The sequence below is a fragment of the Coenobita brevimanus genome, chromosome 73 (assembly GCF_032717465.1).
Source record: "Coenobita brevimanus isolate Jiangsu-jjx chromosome 73, ASM3271746v2, whole genome shotgun sequence".
NCBI lineage: Eukaryota > Metazoa > Arthropoda > Malacostraca > Decapoda > Coenobitidae > Coenobita > Coenobita brevimanus.
Window position 1 is genome coordinate 19,113,314 of NC_137026.1, and position 18,343 is coordinate 19,131,656.

At 42.3% G+C, this 18,343-nt stretch overlaps 1 protein-coding gene and 1 non-coding gene across 2 annotated transcripts; both read right to left on the bottom strand.

The window, feature by feature from the left end:
* Positions 1-10,936: 10,936 nt before the first annotated feature.
* LOC145407496 (C-type lectin domain family 6 member A-like) lies at positions 10,937-18,301 on the bottom strand. The gene is made up of 3 exons (XM_080278424.1): positions 18,247-18,301; positions 14,760-14,930; positions 10,937-11,175 (listed from the first exon to the last, which is right to left on the bottom strand). The coding sequence occupies exons 1-3, from the start codon at positions 18,299-18,301 to the stop codon at positions 10,937-10,939; spliced, it is 465 nt and encodes a 154-aa protein (XP_080134550.1).
* Positions 12,144-12,262, bottom strand: LOC145407615 (5S ribosomal RNA). Its single transcript, XR_013898765.1, has one exon. It is a non-coding gene; the product is annotated as a 5S ribosomal RNA (ribosomal RNA).
* Positions 18,302-18,343: the final 42 nt, after the last annotated feature.

The window sequence follows — 18,343 nt, forward strand, 5'->3', positions numbered from 1 at the left end:
GGTACATACGTTTAATGCATGACTGATCAGTCGCTCACTTGCGAGAGGCGTAATGTGAACAATAAACCCAAACCACATGTTAAATATATATCGTTTATTGGGCACATTGGATCGGGCCACCTTAGCTCATTAGACCACTATGGTTCTCTTCTTGTCCTTCGTTATTTCAAATATTTTGAATACAATACGTAATGTTCAATGTGAATATAATTAAAATTACTGTGGAAAAATCAATAAAAATGTTTATGAGCATGTTGCCCTACTTTAAGTGTAAGTTTAACACAAGTAAACATCAAGTCTGGTGGACGGTCTGGAAATGAAGTCCTATTAGGTGTTGCAGTGCAAATTGCAGCTCCCTCTGTCGCCAGTTCTTCATGACCTTATGAGCACTGTTAGTGTCTGATAGTGTGTATAGTGCAGGACTGACAGAGCAAAATGACAACCAGTTGCCGAAATTATTATACACATTAGGTACAGAGCTTCTTCATCTTAATGGATACAGTAATGGAGGTTTCTACTAAGTCGCCCATTTCAGTTCAACCCAAGGACATCTTATCTTTGTCGTAAAACGCCTAGTGCGTGCGAGCAATGCATGCTGTTTTCTTCTTGAAAGAAGGCTTTTCCCCGAATGGAAAAGGGATGGTAACAAAGAGGAATACACGGCTGCCAACTTAGGGCTAGAAAAGAGGTTTACAGAGCAAAATCTGAGTCTCAGAGACTTTTACTTGATAACCTAAATAGTGTGGACTGAGAGAATATTATATTTAGGGTTGCAGATCAGATGAAGAGGGAAAACAGGGATATCATAGGTGAGCAGTGTGTGAAGAATGATGAAAGAAAGGTAATGGTGAACAGTGGGGATAATAAGGCACATGAAGAGAGCATTACAACTGGTTGTTGAATGTTGTTGAATGAGGAGTTTGACTGGAACAGGGAAGCTTTGGAACCAGCAGATCAAGTATTTGGCCATTGACCCTTGATTCACGCTATTACCGTGAGCGGGGCAACAGGCAGGATACAGGTAGGGAAGGCAGCAGGTGTGTCTGGGTTGACTGCTGAAATGCTGAAAGCCTCAGGTGATATAGGAGTGGGGTTAGTTACTGACATGATAAATACGATGATGTATGAGTGTGTTGTCCCAGATGATTGGCTGGAGAGTGTAAATGTAAATGTGTACAAGGGGAAGAGTAACGCCCTGGAAAGAGGAAATTATAGAGGCATAAAGCTTTTCGACCGGATAATGAAGGTAATGGAGAGAGTTCTAGAAGGTATGATTAGAGAATGAGTGACTATTGATGACATGCAGTTTGGGTTTATGCCAGGCAAAGGGACCACTGATACGATATTCATTGTTCGACAGCTTCAGGAGAAATATATAGGAAAGAAAAGGGATCTGTACTTTGTTTTTGTTGATTTGGAGAATGCCTTTGACAGAGTCCATAGGAAGGTGGTGAAGTGGGCAATGAGAAAGTTTGGAATCGGGGAGTGGCTGGTTAGGGTGGTTATGGCCATGTGTGTGGGTGAATGCACTTAGATAAGGGTGAATGGAGATTTCAGTGAAGAGTTTTCTGTGAATGTTGGAGTGCATCAGGGGTCAGTCTTGAGTCCCTTGTTGTTTATCATGGTACTTGAAGCCCTCTCATGTGACTTCAGAAATGGACTTCCGTGGGATAAGTTGTATGCCGATGATTTGGTGTTGATTGCAGAGAAAGAAAGGGAGGTGGAGGAAAGATTTAGGAAGTGTAGAGATGGTATGGGGCACAAGGGCTTAAAAGTAAATGCTATTTATCTATCTATATACCTAGGCTGCTTCCCCCAAGGAAAGGGAGGTAGCCGAGACAGGACGACACACTCTCAATTTACTCTTCCACTCAAACACATTCATTCACATCTTAGCCCCAAAGGGGAGAAGGGACAGATCCTCACTGCATCACACTGCTCGAGGATCAACTCCGCAGTGCAATCAGTGACATCCGCAGCAGGGCCTGACAGCAGAGCTGGTTTACCTCTACCACTTCATAACAGACCCATCCCCTTACCTGCACCTGACCTGATTAGCTAATCAGACCAAATGCGGGAGAACATCCCCCCAGGGCTGTGTCATCATTTATTCATTCGCAATTTCTCTCCATTTATTTCTGTAACGCACAGCCACTCTTCCTTGCTCAACAGACATCCCTCTCGCATCAAACGCTCTCTTCACACTGTCCATCCATCCAATTCGTGGTCTCCCTCTCAGCCTTACACCTCTCACATCAGATCTAGTTATCTTTTTCACCAATCGCTCATTATCCATTCTCTCCATATGCCCAAACCATCGCAACACCCTCTGCTCAACTCGATCAGCCATCTTCCGAACAACTCCAGTTCTCCTTCGCACTTCATCATTTCTCACTCGATCCATACGCGTCACTCCACACATACTCCTCAGACACCTCATCTCCATTACATTCAAACTTTTCCTCTCTGCTACACCCATATTCCATGTTTCAGCCCCATATAACCCAGTCGGTACCACAACACCCTCATACAGCCTTCTCTTTACATCCATTCTAAGCGAACGACATCTAAACACTTTTTTCATTCCTCCCAGCACCTTTCCTACTTCATTCATTCTAAACTTCACTTCTGCATCTATTCTTCCAGCCACAGCAACATGTGACCCTAAATACTTAAAACACTCTACCTCCTCAAGCAACTCACCATTCAAAACTATATTCATCCTTCTACCATCTACCGACCTCGTACATTTCATCACTTTACTCTTATTCTCATTTACTTTCAATTTCCTCCTTTCACTCACCCTTCCAAACTCCTCTACCAACTGTCTCAATCTCTTCTCTGAATCAGCCACCAGTGCAGTATCATCTGCAAACAACAGCTGCTTCAGATTCCACTCTCCACCATCAACATTCACCAGACTCAGACCTCCACCTAAAACTCTTGCATTCACCTCCCTTACAACACCATCCATATAAATATTAAACAATCAAGGTGACATTATACAACCCTGCCACAGCCCCACTCTCACGGGAAACCAATCACTCACAGTATTTCCCACTCTTACACACGCTTTACTATTTATATAAAAACTTTTCACCCCTTATGGTAACCTACCATCAAGTCCATACAATCTTAAAACAGTCCTCAAAGCCTCCCTATCAAATCTATCATATGCTTTCTCTAAATCCATGAATGCCCAAAACACATCCTTGCCTTTCACTAAATACTTTTCACACACTTGTCTCACAGCAAACACCTGATCCACGCATCCCATCCCTTTCCTAAAGCCACACTGCTCTTCACCAGTCACTCCCTCTGTACCCTCTCTAACTCTCTTAATTAACACTTTACCATACACCTTACCTACAACACGCAACAGACTTATACCCCTAAAGCTAGTACATTCACACTTATCACCCTTACCTTTATACAACGGGACCACACAAGCACTTGCCCAGTCAACTGGCACCATACCTTTCACAAAGCACACATTCAACAATCTTACTAACCAGTCAACAATAGTTGCTCCACCACCCTTCAGGCATTCCACAGCACACCCATCCATACCTGCAGCTTTCTCTTTTTTCATCTCCTTTACTGCCTTTTCCATTTCCTCCTTCGTGATCAAAGAATCATTCAACTCTCCCAACACATTTGTTCCTTGCACCCTTCCATCCGCCACAATCTCAGCCACCCTTTCCTCCTCTACATTTAATAATTTTTCAAAATACTCTGCCCATCTCTTCCTTACTGCATCCATCTCAGTTAACGTCCTTCCATCCTCTGCTTTTACTCACTCTTCCTTCCCAGACTCTCCCTTTCGCACCCTTTTCACCTCCTTCCAGAACATTTTCTTATTCTGTTGAAAATTCCCAGTCAGCCGCCTACCCCACCTCTCATCTGCTGCCACTTTAGCATCACGCACAGCCCTTCTCGTCCGATTCCTCTTTTCCATATACCTCTCATATGACATCTCACCCTTCCTCTCCAACCACACTTCATAATATGCATGTCTCTTCTCAGCCACAGCCATATTTACTTCCTCGCACAACCATTCACTTCCTTTTCTTACACCACCACCCACACATCTCACACCACACACCTCTTCCGCATGCCCCACCACAGCACTCTTAAACAACTGCCATTCCTCCTCCACACTTTCCTGATCTTTCACTGCTTCCACTCATCTTTCAGTTTCTCTTGATACTCTATCATTTTTTCTCTTTTATCCAGCTCACTCACTTTCAAAACCTTCCTGCCACACCTAACCCTCCTAGCTCTCACCCATCTCTTACCTACTCTTAACTTCCCCTCCACCAGGTAGTCAGACATACCTCCACCCTCCCCTCTCAGAACTCTCACATCCAACAGTCTTCCTATTACATTCCTAGACACAACCGCATAGTTCATCAATGCTCTATCAACAACCCTTCCACTCTCCTGTCTCACCCATGTATACTTATAAATATCTTTCTTCTCGAACAGGGTACTTCCAATCACCATCTCTCGCTCAACGCACATCCCTATCATTCGTTCCCCATTTTCATTTCTTCCAGGCACACCATGCATACCAACTACACCTTCAACTACTACATTTCCCACTCTAGCATTCAGATCTCCCATCATTACCACATTCACATTCGCTCCAAAACTCTGCAGACATTCATTAGCATCATGCCAGAAGGATTCTCTCTCTTCTTCATCTCTTTCACTACCAGGCCCATATGCACTCACAAACACCCACAACTCACGTTCAAATTTCGCTTTCACCCACATCAGTCTCGATGACACCTCCTTCCATTCAATCACACACTGCTGTACTTCCGGACTCACTAACAAGGCCACACCTTCTCTTGCCCTTCCTCTATCAACACCTGACAATCTTCCAAACATAGACTTCCAAACATAGACTCACCCTTCCCTTTCATCTTCGTTTCACTCAAAGCTAACACATCCAACTTTCTTCTCACATTCTCCCAATCTCCTCCCTTTTAGCCTCAATCGTACTACATCCACGCACATTCATAGACCCAATCTTCACAGTAAGGGGCTAAATTAATTCCCCATCCCTTACTCTGGCCTGTCTCCTTTTAGGAACAAACAGAGGAGGGGGTCCCTAGTCCCCTCACCCCGCCCCTTTTAGTCGCCTTTTACGACACGCAGGGAATACGGTGGCAGTATTCTTCCTAACACAACCTGGCCTCAGAGTAGTAGTACCACCCCATAGTGCAGCCAGATTGTGTCCCCCCTCCCCTCCACAGGGGGCAATACTGTCAAAGAAGAGGGAGAGTGGCCTTGTGCGATTTGCCGCGAGGGCGTGGGACGTAATTTGTCCTTGTACAGTGTTTGTGATAAGTGGGTGCATAAGAGATGTAGTGATATGAGAGGTAGACTGTGAGACAATGCAGATTTCATGTGAGCGGTGTATCGGGGAGAGCATGTGGGGACTGCCAGCCATGAAAGGTTTGAACTTGCTGGTGAGTCTCTTCAGTGTGTATAAGAGTTTTGTTATTTGGGAGACAACATATGTGCTGGAGGTGAGGCTGGAGCTAGCTCTGTGGCTAAAGTGAGGAGTGGTTGGAAGACTTTCGGGGAGCTGTTGCCTTTATGGACACTGAGAGGCCTCCCTCCGTGCTAAGGGATCTTTCTATGTAGCATGCATTAGGAGTGCAATGATGTATGGGACCTGGGCAATAAAGGAAGAGGATAATCGCAGGCTCAAACGTACAGAAATGGATGTGCAGTGTGTTCTTGCGTCAATGAGTGTGAGGCCTAGGGGAGGAGGGGCTAGGTTTACAATGAAAGAGTTAAGAGGTAGGATGGGACTTGAGTGAGTTTGTGTTGTGATAAGGAGAGGTAGATTGAGATGGTTTGGCCATGTGAAGAGGATGATAATTGGATGCATAGAGTGAGAAGTGTTAACATTAGGGGTAGGATTGCGAGAGGTTGACCGAAAAAGACCTGGAACGAGGTCATTGAATGTGACCTCAGGGATAAGGGACTGAATAGGGGAGCTGCCAGAGATCGAGCAGTGTGGAGAGCTGCCATTAGGTGACCAAGGCCAACGCATGCAAGCATGTTGGAGCCTTAAAAAACGAAACGAAACGATCTTCTTTCTGTGCAGAAGATTTGAAATAGTCTAGTGGCACTTTGAAACCGGCCAGTTCCCAAAGTGTGTAGTTACAGTGCATTTTACCCGTCCCACTTGCTACTGGCTGCTACTCGGCCATTAATGTGGTGAATGACCATGTGAACCCACTAATATCCACCAAACTGTGTGTATTTCTGTTCTGGGGAACCAGTCGTGTGATGTTTGATTTTAGCTGCAACTTACCTCGGCTGAACCCGATGTTTAATAGGCTGTGACACAGTCTGGCAGGCGGCCTATCGGGTGAGGTAAGGGCCAACCTGTGTCGAATTACAAGGGAAAGGAGGCGGAGCTGAATCCAAGTGATGAAGGCTGCCCCCATGGAATGCAGTAGCCAACCACAGCTGAATAATCTCGTGTAACCACTCTCTCGAAGAGGTTATTGGAAAGAAATATTATCCTGTTGTTAGATAGGTCAGTGGAGAAGGGCGTGGCGAGAGGTGGAAGTGTCTACTCTCAATTCCAGTCTCCTCCAAGTCCCTCTCTTAGCTTAGTGATATAGTGTAAGAACTACTACAAGACGTCTAGTCGTAAGTTAATAATTTGTATTTACGTTAACTTATACGTAGCAGCCTAGTAACGTAACTGTTCCCATTAAGTACTCTATAACAGAAGTGTCTGATTGGTCTTCTTTGAGTAAGCTTGTAAGTGATTCTGGATAGGTCAGGAGTGTCCTGCAGTGCACCTGTTTATTTTATACAGGAACCTAATTCTGTGATGTTGTGTAGAGATTCTGTAAGTAATTTAAAGTATATATTTTTTTTCATTGCCGTTGCTATGAACCCTCAGAGACAGAAATCTCCCTGAATGGTCTGTGACACACCCGACCACTCACCGCTGTCCACGCTCATTGTATCAATTCCTCGTAACTCGCCAAAGCATTTTTACAAACGAGGGCATCTCCAGGAGTAGCTCTGTCCGACTTTCTATCGTTAATGATATTCGGATGTGAGGTGTTTGACTTCCGTAGACTTGAGCGATTTTATCGAAGCCACACCACACAACGCACAACACACTATAACCCCCTCTTACACCACACTACACCAAATCACCCACTCACACCACATCACAAGAAAGGAATTAACCGAAGGGCTTTGAAATTCCAAAATCTAATACTTCGCACTTATTCCACGTCTTCTGCACTGAACACATAAGGTAAATCTGATCCTTCTGCCAACGCCGTGCCAGTTCAATTCAGTTCAGTTGCAGATCGGGAAACTGTATTCGTCTTCACATTAACTATACCCATTTTACTCTAACTTGACCTAAAACTGACATCTCTCCCTCGTATATGCCAAACTGTCAGTAGAGATTAAGGCTAAAATATGATGCTACTCACCAAGAAATATTATGGAAAGGCAGAGCCATAGCTTTACCATTTTCTGCCAATGAGCTATGTGAAAAAGGCTGCGAAACCAAACAAATCTAGGCTAAGTTAACTAAGTTAAGGTAAAAGGACCATAGCTTCCTCCTCAGAAGAAAAAATGTTACCCTGTAGGTTTTGTCTGTGTTGGGCTTTGGTGTCTGTGCTTACTTGTTTTCATTTTACAGATCTTCTATTTCCCATTTCCTCTCTTTTTCTCCTTGCTTCCATATTGCATAAGTGAATTCTTTGGTGGATTCTATGTCTCCTCCTTCAAGCAGTACATTCCCTAGTATGTTGTCTTGGTTTTGGATGTAGGGCATCGGTAGGGCTGGGTTTTATTCTTTTTCTTATTGGTAGGCTGGCCACTACAACCTGAAGTGTTTAAGTCTTCCCTTCCCCACCCACACAGATCGGATTTTGTGTCCCCTCCCGTATGTCATTCCTATCAGTTTATACCAAGTTATTTACCCTAGCTCAACAAAATATAACTGAAGCCTTGCTGTTATCTTATATTTTTTCTTCTCCCATTACTTCTCTTTTAAGTCTTCTGTAAGTAGTTAAGGTTTTCTCACTTACTTTTTTTTTTTTTTACTTCCTGGTATTCCTCTCTTTTCCTTTTCTTTTCTTTTTTTTTTTAATGTCATTTACATTATATCAAGCAGTGGTGTGTTCGATCATTTTAATTCCCTCTGGTATTTCTTTATTGATGTAACCGACTAATATTTGCAGTATCATTGTCCACCTCTTCTTACAACATACGTCTTAGTACATCAATGTTCCCATCCTTTATACACTTACTTTGTTTTATTTGGCCCCTCATTACCCTGGCTAACACTGAGGATGCCCCTCTTAATGTTGCTGTTTGGGCTTACCGGGATGCACTTAGTCACTGACTAAATTCATTACTCGTTTTTAGTCATCTGTTTTTTCTATTCTTCTTTTGTGAAGTTTGCTTTGTTTTATGCATATAAGGCAACATCACACCCTTCCAATAGACCAGTAAAGATCTAGTTACAGCTTTTGGCCGAAAATGAATATTTAAAATTTTATATTTTCCCGGCATTCTCTACGAGTATTGCTATCTCTTTGTTTTAGAAAATGTTACCCTCCGTTATTTCCATCTCAGGTTAATTTATTTCCTTTGTAACTTTAATTTCATGTGTATGGTCTGATTATTTTTTCATGTTAAATATCATTATTTTACTTTTATCTTTAATACTAGACCCACACTTTTCCCCAGTAATAATTACTTTTCAGTTATTGTATGGCATCATTTTATGAACGTGCCAAGAACAAGACATTATCAGCAACGAAGAGTGCGTCAATTCTAAAGTTCTCAACCTAGAATCCGCCTCTTCCTTTCTCGAAAACTTTTGTATTTGATGTCACCAAATTTCAAAAGCGATGTGAAGCCTGTTCAGCTATGCCTTATACCACTTGTTATATCAATGTTTTTCTTCAACTGCGACTTCTTTTCCATCGTGGTTTTATCTCCTCTGTACGCATCACTAATGTTATTGATTATGTTGGAGTGTATTTTAAATTCTTTTTAATTGTTTACTAGATTTACTCTCTTGCCTGAACCATCTGCGTTACTGAAATCGACAGTTTTAAAATTAGGGGTATCTTAATTTTGTATGCCTTCATGATAAATAAATTCCTTTAATTTTTTTTTCTTTCTTTTTTTTTTTTGCAAATCCACTTCGTGTCTCCCTTACTTCATAATTTTCGGTCAAGTGTCTGGACAATTCTGTTTCTTACTGCTGTTGTCTTGAACTGATTATATGACATATTTCTAAAAGCAGTCAGTTGCTCGTAGCTCACTTCCTTTCGGTTTGTTTACGGTTCCATAACTATTTTTGAACCCTTCCACTCCTCTGGCACTGGACCCTCTTCCGGGATTTATATTTTTCACTTTTAGTTACTGCTTTGTATAGCTCTGACTTTAGCTCATCTAGTCCAGCACCTGTATGGATTTTTACCTTACTGAAGCATTTTTGTGTTTTTCGATTATTTCATGTGTCTATGTGTTTTATCTCAGCACTTGTTTTTGCAACCATGGCAGTATGTTCATTTGGTATATTATCACTAAACTGGCTGTAGCCTGGTCATTTTGTGCTGCCCACATCACCCAACATCATCGTAGCACATCCAACCCTACCCATTCAAATTTTTTCTGCCCACCCCACTTTTTGTTGGTTATCTTTACTTCCTTACCTTTCCTAAAGCATAGCCATATCCAAACAGCAACCTGCAATGCCCATCTTCACAGGGCGTCTTACCACCAACCCATCCCACCACCCACCGACATCGCTGCCCATAAACCAGCTCTTCTCCACCTGCACCACCCACTTGATTTTTAACAGGCCTGACATGCCGTGACAGCCTCAACTCATCTGGGTGGTATAAATGAACTAAAATAACCAGAATGGACCTCACTGGAACCAAATGTACCTAAATGGATCTAACTGAACCTGAATGGCCACGAGCAGACCTAAACTCGCCTGACAAAGCCTGAATAGATGTGAAAACCTAAATGGATATACAGTACATGACGCATGGGTGACTCATAGACCATTATAATACTGTAATGTTCTGACAGTTATGCCAGCTGACGGTTACGTAAGCTGATGGCTATGACGCCTGACGGTCATGTTGAGATGATGCAGGAAAGTGGTCGACGAACGCTCCTCTTTATATTCTGCTCAGCATAGTTCCTTCTGAATTTTCGAGGAGCAGAGTTAGATATAACCTACTTAGCCGCTTTCAGAAAGGTTCTAAGTTGAATAAAATATCTAAAACCAATGACTTAGTTTTATTCCGATTTCCAGAGGGGGGGGGGGAGATGACTTCTGAGAATAAAGAGTACTTAAATGTACTGAGAAGAAAGGGCCACCGCCGAGGGAAGTGAAATGACAGCTGTTTATATAAAATTGTTAAGGTAAGTAAAAAGTCAAATTTGATAGCTGTAAGACATGCAGGTAGCACAATTTACCACGTATATTCATAGGATGGCACCAGTGCAACATCACAGTGGCGTTCGTTTTAAAAGCTGAACTTGCTACGTGGGGCCAACTTACATTTTCCGATGTTATTTTTTCTGCAGTAATGCTATTTTTTTTTTTTTTATTAAAACATTTTAAATATAAAGAGTATTTTGAGGATAACTCTCAGTTTAACTTTGTAATTCTTCTGCATTGCCTGGATTGTGGGGGAGGAGGGGGAGAGGTGATTACATAAGGCATCCCCTCCTCCCCGGATCAACGCCCATGGCCTGAATAACACGAAAGATGATGTCATAATAGGTAGGGATTTATTAGGCCTTAAGCATTGTAAAAAAAAAATAAATAAATAAATAAACTCCACAAGTACTTTTCTATTTATTCTGTTAAGCAAAAACAAGATGACTCACATTGCTTCTAGTATTCGCATAGCACACCAATCTCACCACTACACCAGTAGTCGTGGAAGAATTGAAAGTCATCGTAGTAAAGAACCATGCAGTTTTGCTGGACTCCTCCCACTGGCTCTTGCGGAGTGTCATAAAATCCTCCCCAAAATGGAGTTCCCATGCGCACAGTCGAATTGTCGTTCCAACGCCAGTCTCCTTCTGTGGCTATGTCTGAGGCACCGACGAAGAGATGTTGATAGTTCAAGCCTGGTGGGAGTGACCGCTTTAGTGTTGTTAGAAAGGAAAATCCCATTACAGTAATCAACCTGGCCATAATCCACTAGCAACTGCCAGTGTCCTTAAGTCTGAAGTGTCGAGAAAATAGATTTTCGTAGTCGATGCTTGTTGAGAGTGGCCACTTCACTGGTGTTTAACCCCTTTTATCATAGCACGTTGTTTTTCATTATTCCTTCTATTTGGCTCCTAACGAAACTATTCATATCAGAAAAGACTTTGAAAAACTTGAGTTAGATATAATTTCCTTCAAACCAAAGGGGGTTTTCTTAGCTGAATATAATCATCTGTAGTATTAATTATAGAGTAATACATATTGATGTCACTGAATGATGCTGTTATACACGAAAACCACATTATCATCATCATCATCATCATCCCATTTCCCACAAACAATACCAGTGGCATTAATCCTTTAGCTACGGTGTATCTTTTATATAAATGATATCATTCATAGTAAGCTGAAATAGAAGACAAAGTTTTTTCATCATGTTCAGGAAGTTATTGTTGGACCCTGCCAGCGGCGCCGGCTGGCCTACTGTCACCTTGATCTCTGGGTTACTGAAGTTACTGTATCCATCAGAGAAGTCTTCAAAACTGGAGACCCCAGGGCAGATCCAGCAGTTTTCTTTGTCACAAACAGGATGCTAGGTGATGTTACCTGATTATACCTGTTTAGTGTCCTTTCAGGGTCTTCTTATGCCCTACTGTATTGGTGCATCATTTGCCAGCCAGCCCGACGACCTAGAGCCAGGCCTTGGCAGTACTGCAATATTGTAGTACTAGAACTCTGATGTAATTCATGTTCGGAGCCTCCATATATATATTCATTCATTCATTGCCAGACACCATGTATCCCAAACGGGGTGGCCAAGGGCTTAGAGTTAATTGTTTTACAGGGAGGGGCACTAATCCTCCACCAACCCCACTTGACGTAGGGATGCCAACAGCATCTGGTGTTCCCAGGCGGTCACCCATCCAAGTACTAACCAGACCCAACGTTGCTTAACTTCGCTGATCGAACGGGAAGCGGTGTACTCAACGTGGTATGGCCGTAAAGTATCGATACAAAGACGGACGTTAGTGACAAGGATATGAACCCTGGCTCCTATGACTCCCAGGTGGCCGTTCTGTCCATCTTGATCACACCGTCTTAGATTAAATATTGCGAGGATTCGAACCAGCGCTTGCAACTGCCTGAGTACAGCAGCTTACCAAGCGAGCCATTTCGGCACCCATATATATACTGTATATATATATATATATATATATATATATATATAGTACATATTGAAGAAGCACACATTACACGTGTGTACTTATTTGGAAAGTTTTAAACGATCCAGCCGGGAATCGAAACTGAAACCTCTAGATAGAAGTCAGGCACTGTTACCACTACACCATGGTGTGATAAAGCTATGGCACCTGAATTCAACGACGAACCAGGTAAATCCGTTGTGGCAGGATATATTTCAACCCCAGCCCATAAGACACAAAGATTTTTGCTTAGCCCCAAGCAACTTGGCAAGTTACAAAGCAGTTTCAGTCTATCCCAGGTAGTACACAAGCATCTTTCTTTTAATATGGTGAAGAAACACACATTCCATGTGTGTACAGACTTCGAAGACGCTTGTATACTGGCTGAGATAGATTACAACTGCTCTGTCACTTGCCGAGTTGCGTGGGCCTAAGCAAAAATCCTGATGTGTCAAAAATAAGTAGGCTATCATCATATGGGTTGGGGTTGAAATATATCTTCTCATAACGGATTTACCTGGTTCCTTGTCGAATTCAGGTGGCTTAGCTTTTTATCACGCCATTGTGTAGCGGTAACAGTGCCTGACTTCAGTCCTGAGGTCTTGGGTTCGATTCCCGCCTGGAGCGTTAAAAACTTTCCATATATATATAGATAGATAGATAGGGTTTTTCACTAAAAGGCACGAATAAAATGAAACTGAACGGAAACAAATCCGAATAATTTTTCAGCCTAAAGACGACTGGTATCATTAACACTGTACCCCTGGCCGGGCACCTACCAAGCAACCTAATCGCTCTTGGGTCTCGGCAGTAACTGAGGCATGGGTATACGTGTATGCTGTCCGATCGGTCTCTTGAGGACGGTAAAATTTGCCATATTATCCAAAAATGCAAAGTTGAAAAAATGCAGCACGTTACGTGTTTTCCATTTTCCTCAGGCGACGGATTTTGTTCGTTACCATGGATTACTATTGGCGAAGGTGTTCATGATAGCTGTACCAAACCCTTTCAGTCGAAGACGACTTCCCTCAGGAGAATAAAATTGTCTGGAAGCAGCAAAAATATGCAAGTATAGACATCATCTCGGTGAAGTGCCTGTGCCAGACACTTTTTTCCAAAATGACTGGCTAGATTCTATGAAGACGTAGTTTTCTCAGAAACTGTTGCCAAAACTATTGTAACTTTGACGTTTGCTCGGACTGTAGCTCCAGTTATAGCAATATTCAACTCCAGCATTTCAGGTTTCTCCGAACACCAACTGGTGAAACTACTTTTGTAGAGTTAAAGCTCGCACAGCCTTTGTGGCTTCTGTTTTAGGCTAGGTAAAACTGGCATTTATTTCCTTGTAGTATAACAAAGAAACATGGAGTGGCGTCCATAAAGTGCTGCCGAGTTTGCAGACGTTTTTGGTGTGTAAACAGTTTCCTCTCAACGTACTGACATGCACCATTGTATGTTGAGTTGTCACTTTAAAAATCTTAGGAAGTTTCCATTTTTCAGGAAAAGAAATCTCACTATATTTAATTGTTGCCAAGCAGTGCTCTTACCGTCAGGACTTTGTAATACCTCGTTATCCATCTGTCTATCTGGCCGACTATCTTTTTGTATGCATATCGATCTATCAGAATATCTATCTATCTATCTCTCCATCTACATCAACATATATATATATATATATATATATATATATATATATATATATATATATATATATATATATATATATATATATATATATATATATATATGACAAACATACATATGTACATAAATACAAACATACATGCATACAGAGAGAGAGAGAGAGAGAGAGAGAGAGAGAGAGAGAGAGAGAGAATCGTAAAAGATATTCAGAACAGCATTTTTCCTTTTTTGTGGTAGGTGGTGGCGACCATCATCCACTCACTTGATGTAGTGCTGCCTACTTCCTTAGCCTTTATCATTCTTTTTCTGTGCCTGCCCTCCTCTCTTCCTATTTCTCCAATCTTTCCTGTCACTTCTTATTCCTTTTCATTTCTTTACAGGTGGCTTTACATTGAGTGACAAGCCAAATGGTTTCCTGTAAGCCAAGAAACCATTTAGAACGCTGGGTGGTAACCATATAACCAAACCATACGTGCTCCCTACGTGTCAACAAGTGGGTTGGTGGAGGGTTGGTGCCCCTCCCTGTAAAACAACTAACTCAGTGTCAAATGGCCACCCTTTACGGGATTATGGTGTCTGGCAATTGATAGATAGATAGATAGAATTTTCCTTTTTAATTTTTTTTCCCGTAATTTGTCCTATATCCATCAACCCACCATTTTCTGTGACATAGTCAAAGATGGCGCCAAGGAGGTTGGCGTCGTCCACCTTGGCCATCCCGCCACCGAGCTGCTCACAGAAGTTCCGCTGACTCTCCCAGTCTCCTGGGCCAAGGATGCTCACGAACAAACACTTGCCACCGACAGCCTCGAATGGATTTGGGCAAGCTTGCGACAAGGAAATCATACATTAGTTAGTTCCTGTAAGTAGAGAAAATATTAGTGTATCGGAAACACGTGTGTGTGTGTGTGTGTGTGTGTGTGTGTGTGTGTCTGTGTGTGTGTGTGTGTGTGTTCCCATTTTATCTCATGAACGGCTTGAGCTATCAACGTGAAACCTTCTGGACATCAAGATATGACCAAAATCTTGGCTGAGTTCGAAAATGAGCACTGGGGGTCAAGGTCAAGATCACCAAAATGACTGCCAATTGTCAACTAGTTTTTATCGCCCGCCTTTAACACCATTTTATTTCATGAACAGCTTGAGTTGTCAAAAGGAAACCTTCAGAGTATAGAGTTATGGCCCAAATCTTGGACTTGGCCAACAGCATATTCTGGTGAGCGATTAGCATTCGGCTCCCGAATGCCTCTCTTTCATTATTTAATGATATTAACAACAGAAACACAGCTTCATGAACTTACATTACTTTGATATAAAAACTAATACCAGTTTCAAAGAGGGAAAGCCCTAGAAATGGTGGGGTGTGTGGTAAAACGCAGAAGCAAGGGGAAGAGATAGTAGTAGAATGGATATGGAAGATGTGCAGATTGGCCTGGAAGGAAAGTAGAGTAATGGAGGATTGGAAGTCAGGTAAAAAATATTCCCCTGTACAAAGGAAAAATGGAAAAAGAAGATTGTGTTAATCGTAGGGGCATTTGCCTTCTTAGTCGAATAGGAAAAGTATATGGTTGGATACTTATTAGCAGAGTTACGGAAATAACAGGGGAAGTAGCTGGAGAAGAACAGGGATGTTTCAGGAAGGGAATAGGTTGTGTAAATCAGATTCCCATCCTAAGGTATTCAGTGGAAGAGTTTCTAGTGAAGGGAAAGAAGTTGTATGCGGCCTTCATGGATTTTGAACAGAAGTATGGCAGAGTGGATAGACAAGGAATGTGAAAAATATCAAAAATATATGGAGTCCATGGAAAGGTGCTGAATGCCATGAAGACTAAGTACGAGGGCATTTGTCGCAGTGTGTGTGGATGGCAAACTGAGTGAATTTTTCTATCTGAATGTTGGATTAAAACAGAAATGTGTCATATCTCCACGGTTGTTCAATTTCTATATGGATGGAGTTATAAAAGAAATACAAGGTAGTGCAGTGGCTATTGGAGTGGCCCCTAATGAGGGAGGGCAATGTTTGCGCTTAGAAACTTCCTGTGCTGTTGTTTGCAGATGACACTGTACTGTCAAGTGAAGATGAAGGGGAACTGCAAGGCTTGGTGAACGAGTTTGGGAGAGTGTGCAAGAAACGAAATCTTAAAGCGAATGTTGGGAAGAGTAAAGTTATGTTCTTCGAGAGAAATGAAGTCACTGAATACACAGCGAGGCTAGATAATGAACAAATGGAAATTGTGAGTACATTTCAGTACTTGGCTAATGTGATAAGGACGGAAGTTTGGAGGGTGAAGTGCTTGAAAGGGTACAGCAGGGAAGAAAGGTTGCTGGTTTACTGAAAACAGTGACAAGGATTAGGGAAGTGAGCATAGAAGTAATACTGTAAAGTCGCTGCATAACAGTATTGCGATACCCACTCCCATGTATGGAAGTGAAGGTTGTAAAGTCACAAGAAAAAGTATCGTTACCCCAGGAATATTAATTTGATGCGAAACGAACGTTAGCTGGGCTATGTGGGCGGGTCCTTGCTGTTCGCCCCTCCCGTATCTAGTGTTGCCATATCATAGTCCCATTACAAGAGTTGGAATAATGACCAACAATGAGCCATATGACAGGGAAATATATAGAACGTGTTTGGGTTACCCTGAGCGCCCCGCCGGGGATTAATAATGAAACTTGGCTGGTTTATTATTTTCCTACTATTCAACACTTACTTATCTACTGTATAGAATACAACAAATAAAGTATTTTGGAGGGTATTAATTCTATAGGCATCGACTGTTTTTTTTTTTTTTTTTTTAATGATAGTCTAACAGGGGTGCAAGAGTTCATTTGTTTGCTTTAGATGGGTGGTTAAATGCTTCGGATGGATGCTTCCGACGTCTAGAGGCTGTTTTGGACGCAGGGGGTGGGTATACAAAATATTAAAGCAATGAGATTGAACATGTATTATTATTTTCCTTCTATTCAACATTTGTTATATGTAGAGAGCAATACATATCATTATTACACTGAAATTTACAAACTAGGCTTGTATCAGCTGAAGTACTATCATACGTCTGGCATGGGTGCACATACTCATTGCCCGACTGCATGTGTGTTGCCGACTTTAGACCATTCGGTTATATTTTTATTTAATGAATTCGGTGCCGGATGATAAAGCGTATTGTCTCTATGCACAGAGGCCAAACGATCCAATTAGTTTTTATTACCTCTGGCACAAATTTTAATATATGTGTCTCACATAACAGACACTGACGGGTTTGAGGTACAAACTTTCCCGTCCGGTCATTCCACAACACTTCGTAGTTATGCCACAGTGCATAGCCCCGAACGGTAACGATAGTTTTTCTTATGACAGTACCTTGTTGGAAGGACACTAGTCAAGAGCGAGAGCAGTGGAAATGAGTTATTTGAGAAGAGCATGTTGAGTTACATGGAGAGACAACGACAAATGAAAGAAAAGCATTCGGAAGCCGAATGCTAAATCGCCCACCAGATAACGTCCAAGATTTTGGCCAGATCTTGATACCCTGAAGGTTTCATGTTGATAGCTCAAGCCGTTCATGAGATATAATGATGTTGAAGGTGGGCGATAAAAACTAGTTGACCAATGACAGCCATTTTGGTGACCTTGACCTTGACCCCGAGTGCCCATTTTCGAACTCGACAAAGATACTAGCCATATCTTGATACCCTGAAGGTTTCATGTTGATAGCTCAAACCATCTATGAGATATAATGGGGACACACACACACACACACACACACACACACACACACACACACACACACACACACACACACACACACACACACACACACACACACACACACACACACGCAGTGGCAGGCAAAAACATTATCGCTCTGCCCTCTGAAGGCAGGCGATAATGATGAAGTGAAGGAGCTCGTCAGTTCTCGCCCATCTCCTGTAGTGTCAACATCTCATCCCTAGTCACAGAGCTAGTGAAACCTGGTTTCACTCCTTAGACTTTTGTGTCTCGCTACTAGCTGAACGACTCTGAGGTACTCCCTTGAGTCTTATCGCCTGTGTTTCTCCTGCCGTGTCAGCTGGCTTTCCGATTGCCACTAGAATCCCTGCCGTAGTACAAAGCCGAACCCTGAAGGGGTACCGTTAGGGTACTTCCACGAAGGGGGGCCTTAGAGGCCTGGTTATTGGAGGCGGCAAGGGTAGGCATTCTGTTAGAGCTAGGTTAGGCAAGTCCCTCACGGTGCAGTGA